Genomic DNA, 6000 nt, shown 5'->3' with positions numbered 1-6000 from the left:
TCCCATTTGCCATTTGTTTGCTCTGGTTCAGCTAAAAGCTTTAAGCACATAAAATTTCTTTGTCAGTTGTAATGTCAACTCTCTGAAACTTAAACGTATGCGAGTTTTTAACAAGTTCCAAATGCAGTACTGCTTCTAAAATTAAGCTATCCCTAGAATGATCCTTCCGCACAATCCCAAAATAACTAAGTGGCTCTACCCCTAGATTCTGGCAACTGACACAAAACTAGGTGGACGTTTCCCTTTTTTTTTTTCTGTCTTCTTAGTCCAGCTGACTCCCCTATCCACTCCCAGGGAGAATCGGAGATGTTCGTGCAGATAAAGGTTCAGCTCTAAGGTAATGGCCTCTTACCCAGGCTTTCTTAAAGCTGGAATATAGTCAGCAGAACAATGTAGCAGGAGTTCCTCATGTGTTCTCAAACGACCTATACAGCTTGCAGAATCCTCCTTGGCCACTGGGCCACCCGGCAGCAACGGCACAACTTCCACACACCTCGGCTTCATCCAACCTTGTACCCTTGGTATCCATCCCAATAGCCCCGCCCCGGAAAATGACCAATCAGAGAGTGGGAAGTGAGCCGGATGGGGAGGGCCTATCTTGGCGCTGTCCACGAATCACCAACCTCAGACAGCGGGGGCGGAAGCGGAAGCCCTGGTTTGGCCTTGGTTCCGCCTTGGGGGACTGGCCCGTGGGAACCAGTAAAGAAATCCTGGGGCTGGTGGGTTAAGTTTTCATCTCTTATCTATCAGCGGAATCGGCCGAGCAGACGCCTGCGAGCGCGGGAGGGAGGGAACTTCACCGCCCAAGAAAAGAGTGAGCGGGCAGGCAGCCGCGGGGCAGAACCGAACTGATTGCAGGGTCTCTACAGGCCGGTCCGGCTTGGCGCCGCTCCCCTCGAGGCCATGCTGCAGGCGCAGCTCCGGGCGATTCCTAGGTGAGAGCAGCGGCTCTGCAGGGGATTCCACCGCGGAAGAACTGGGTAGATGCAAGGTGGGGAAGAAAGAATGCTGACCGCACTGCTCCCCAGTAGTACCCTGAGCCACCGCGTTTGTGGCAGCAGCAGCAGTAGCAGCAACAGAAAGCACAGCGTGGGCCGAGGAGGCGGTTCCAGCTGGTGAAGTCGCTCCACTGCTGTTTTTCCGTAGTATGCGAGTCGACAGAACAGCCAAAGAACAGAGACCCCATTACCATCTCCTTCGAGCTATTTTCCCTTGCTACTCGGAGCTGATTTATGCGGAAACATGCCTTGCACTTGTACCTGGAGGAACTGGAGACAGTGGATTCGACCTTTAGCGGTGGTCATTTATCTGGTGTCCATAGTGGTTGCGGTTCCCCTGTGCGTGTGGGAATTACAGAAACTGGAGGTAAGAGGGTCCCGCACCATCCGCCTCTACCCTTTCTTCTACCGTCCTGCCCAGCTAAGGTAGCCTATTTTTATCCCGGATGCTCCAGACCTGATATCCTGAAAACCATGTCCTGTAATGAACCCGTGACATAACCTGTCTGGTTTCTGGTTGTTAACGGTTTTTCAAACCATGCTACTCGTGAAGGTAGGACCGGGAAAATAAAATATATTAAGATAGCTGCTTCGGAGAGCACTGTTTTGCAAACATTGATCAATATCCTGAAAGTAAGGTAACTTTACTTCTGAAATCTGATCTGTTTAAATATTAAGACTTAACTAGATCTAAAGACCAGGTGTTGAATTTTATTAGCATTTAACTAGCTTCCTGAATTAAAGGATTCGAGTTGGTTTAACTTCGTTTTTACTTTAGAAATTAACTCTTAACAAAGGTGTTGAAAAAAGTCCCTTGTATATTTTTTGATGTCATATTCTTATTATGACATCAGTAAGGTACTATAAGCTGAAAGACCCCAACGTAAATATTTAACTAAGTACTTTATAAAAATTGTAATGAACTTTTAAGTTTGAAGTTCATAAAATCCAGGGAAGTATTTTTACTTAGAAACAACTATTTCACAAGAGTTATGACAAGACCATGGCTATTTTAGGCCTTTTGTGTGGGAACAATCTTTATGTAATTAAATGAAATGCATTTAATATATGTTTGTTTTCTGTGTGTTCACTCAATTTTTTTTGGTTGACTTTTCTAAACTAGCATAGTCCATATAGTTATTCTTAATATTACTATAATATTACACTACATTAAGTATTTCTAGTTTGTTATAGGTTACTTCCATAATTTGTCTACCAGAATTCATATATAGACATCTTAATACAAATAGGGATTTCTTACTTTGGAGTATTTCTTACTTTGAAATATAGGAACTATTTTAAAGATTAATACAATGTATAATAACCTAATTTAAGACTTCTCTTAGTTGTTGGTGTCAATGACAAAAAATTAAGAAAGAGATGGAAAATTTTATTCAAGCCAAACTGAGGATTATAGCCCGGGAGACAGTCTCTCAGAGAGCTCTGAGGACTGTTCTGAAGAGATAAAGGGGGAAGCCAGTATATACGTGATTTTGGCAAAGGGGGTATGTGCAATGAAGCGCACATCTCGGTAGAAGGTCACAGGTCATGAGGAACAGACATCTAAGTTAATGGTTTTAGTGCTTTTCTAAGTATGGGAAGATGCAAGAATCCAGGTTCATAAAAATTTTCTCCTGAAAATATCTACGTGAAGACAAGTTTTCCCAGAGCACAGAGTGCCTCATCCTGATCTTGCCCCAACACACACCCCAAATTCCTTTCAGGGTGTATTATTCCTTTCAGCGTGTATAGCCTCAGTGGCTAGTGATTTGATTCTTGTAGAACTGGATGGTGGGCAGCAGTCTTTATTTTACAATCCCTTCCTTTTTGGTCTTAATTTCAGCCAAAGTTTGGGAGGCATTTCGACCAGTTTGTCCCATGTGGCTAGGAATGCTAATTCCCAGGTCAGGTGAGGATTTTGTTGATAGGCCACTCAATGTGCTATTACTGGACGAGGCTCTGTTAACAATAACCAAAAGCCTCTGGGCCACCTATCTTACTGTTACTGTCCAGGAAACGGTTCCCTCTTCTTGTTGATCCCTCTTCCCATATAGAAGAAGTTACACGATTACGGTTATGGATCTTATAGAACTATATATTTGGTCAGTTGTTTCAAGTGGCCTAATCATCATTAATTTTATCTGAGTCTCAGTCACACATTTGGTAATGCAAGAAACAATAATCTTGTAAAACAGGCAGAATACAAGTAATTTAGCTAGTAACATTAATAACGTCATAAGTAAGTATTAAGCTACGAACTTCGTTAGGTATGGCCCGGTATCTCCCTAGGTCGTCTGACCAGTCTGTTCTGCACCAATCGCTGTCTTTAAGGGGAATGATATATTGGCATTGCACATAAAGCTCACCAGAGATGTCTGCACTGACAAGGCTAGTGGTGGGTCACCGTGACACCTTTCAGAATTGAAAAAGGAATGTTATCTTCCAAGGAATTATGTGGCTGGTACCAGAAGGAGAAAAAGTGATCACTATGGTTGAGCAGGTATTTCTGCCATTGAGGAGGTCTGGTTAATGCATAATGCAGATGCGTGATGCATCTAGAGGGGAGGGAGGAGGCCAAAGGGCAGAGAAAAAGTTCTGTGTGTAAATATTTCTTGTCTTGCCTTAAAATGTAAATTTTTATTTCATCACTGATGTCAAGTGTACTTTTCAGTACGGGCTTTTAAGGACAATTTTAATCTGCAGTCTCGACTGCTAACATCCTGAGCCAGATTCTCATCATGTATTCCCTGGACTGTTCTGAACATACCAGCCAGAGTGTCCAGTTAAAACAGAAGTCACGTTATGTGTGTCCTCTGAAAGTTTTCCAGTCACTCCTAGTCCTGGATTAAAAGCCAGTATTCCTGACTATGGCATTGGAGCCCAACATGATCTGAGACCACCCCCACCTCACCGCCCTCTGACTCTCTGTCCTCAGTTCCTGGGTCTCCTCCACACTTGCTTTGCTCAAATGCAGGGCGGGCTCCCTCCTTAGGGCCTTTGCATGTCATAATATGCCTTTCTCCAGACGGTATTCTCATTCCTTTGTGTCCTTCAGGTTTTTACTTCAATGTCACCCAGCTACCCAGTTTAAAAATCGCAAGCTTCACTTCCTCAACTCTTCATATCCTCTTCCCTTCATATTTTTTAGGACTCACCACCATCTAACAGGATACATTTTTTATTTGTTTTCTCCTTCTTCTCAAATATCGGATACTTAATAAATGATTATTTGAGTCCCAGTGATAAATCAGGCTGGTATTCTGTATGGTTAGAGAGAGAAACATGGCACCTACTTTCATGGAACTTGGTGGTGGAGACAAACACAACCAGCAAAAACAAATCAATGAAATAAAATTATGTAAAATGCTTTGAGGAAACTAAAAAAGATCTAAAAAGCGAACAAGCAGGGCAACATTATTACACATCTTTAAAAGACAACTCTACCAGCCTATGGAAAATTAAGTGGAAGTGGAAGAAGTTAGAAAGTTCTTTAAGGTAGTTCAGAACTAGTGGGTGCCTGGGCTACGATGACTTATGGCCCAAGTCAGGATAGCAGAAACAGAGATGGAAAAATGAATTTTAAGTATCATTGGAATTGAAGAAACAGGGCTTGACACTGGATTGGATTGGGGAAGAGAGGCAGTGGGAGAAAGGGGGAAATCAAGAACCACTCTGAGTTTTATGTCTTGAACAACAAGGTAAATGGTGATGCCAATTACCAAGATGGAAACTTGATAGATAAGGACAGATTTGAAAGCATTTGAGTTCTGTTTGGGACACTTAGTTCAGGGTATATGAGAGACATTCCATTCACATGGGCACATCAAATATGCTGTTGGAAATGCAAGTCTAGAGCTCAGAAATGTTTGAGCTGCAGATATAAATATGAGTTGTCAGAACAGAGATGGTGTTGAAAGCCATAAAAATGGATGAGATTATAAAGGGGAAGAAGAAGAAGAAAAAGCAGAGGATTTGGCACCAACATCTATAGGTCACAGGGAAGAATAGGAACTTTAAAAAGCAGCAGCAGCCAGTGGGGAAGTAGGATGCCAGGAGAGGGGTGTCGTGGAAGCCAGAACAGAAGGACAAAGGAGTGAACAGTCTGCTGCTGAGCCATCCATTGGAGGGTCATTTGTGATCCTCGTCATGGTTTCTATGGAGGTATCAGGTCCGAAGCTAATGGGAGTTGTTTGAAGAATAAATGTGGAGTGAATAAGTGGTATCAGAATATGAAGACAGGGACTTCCCTGGTGGCGCAGTGGTTAAGAATCCACCTGCCAATGCAGGGGTCACGGGTTCCAGCCCTGGTCCGGGAAGATCACACATGCCGCAGAGCAACTAAGCCCGTGCACCACAGCTAGTGAACCCACGTGCCACAACTCCTAAAGCCCACGCACTTAGAGCCCGTGCTCTGCAACAAGAGAAGCGGCCGCAATGAGAAGCCCGCGCACTGCAACAAAGAGTAGCCCCCACTCGCCACAACTAGAGAAAGCCTGCGTGCAGCAACAGAGACCCAATGCAGCCAAAAATTAATTAATTAATTAATTTAAAAAATATGAAGACAAGTTTTTGTTCATTTTGTTTGTTTTGAGTATTTTTTGCCTCAGGAGAATGAGTGGCACCGTAGATAGAAGTGTGGGTTAAGGGAGGGTCCCCCACCCCCACCCCACCCAACCATTGTGTTTTGTTGTTAAGGTGTTAGAGACACTAACCACAGCATGCCCCTAAGATAAGGCATAATTTTCTTTAATATTCTTAAAAGTCCTGAAGCATAGGAACTATCCCCGTTTTACAGATGTGAAAACTGAGACGGATAAGTGGCTAAAGTGACACTATGCTAAGTACTTAATATACAATCATTCTCATTATTCACTGGATGAGTTTATGTCTCTAAAATGCATAACACTGTGCCCGGCACATAACAGGTGCTCAATAAGCCTGAATTATCACTATTGTTTTTAAAATATCATCACTATTGTTGCAGTGGGGCAACAGTTCTGTT

The 6000-nt window shown here is 43.1% G+C and overlaps 1 protein-coding gene across 1 annotated transcript in view; it reads left to right on the top strand.

The window, feature by feature from the left end:
• Nucleotides 1–661: 661 nt before the first annotated feature.
• The window catches only part of TMEM184C (transmembrane protein 184C), a 31495-nt gene continuing 26156 nt past the window's right edge, over nucleotides 662–6000 (top strand). Inside the window, exons 1-2 of the mRNA XM_079920747.1 lie at nucleotides 662–935; nucleotides 1147–1365. Coding sequence (XP_079776873.1) covers nucleotides 1243–1365 — 123 coding nt within the window. The 5' untranslated portion in view covers nucleotides 662–935; nucleotides 1147–1242. The remainder of the gene's footprint in view (nucleotides 936–1146; nucleotides 1366–6000) is intronic.

Source organism: Stenella coeruleoalba (assembly GCF_951394435.1).
Source record: "Stenella coeruleoalba genome assembly, chromosome: 4".
Taxonomy (NCBI): domain Eukaryota; kingdom Metazoa; phylum Chordata; class Mammalia; order Artiodactyla; family Delphinidae; genus Stenella; species Stenella coeruleoalba.
This window is presented reverse-complemented; position numbering and strand designations above follow the sequence as displayed.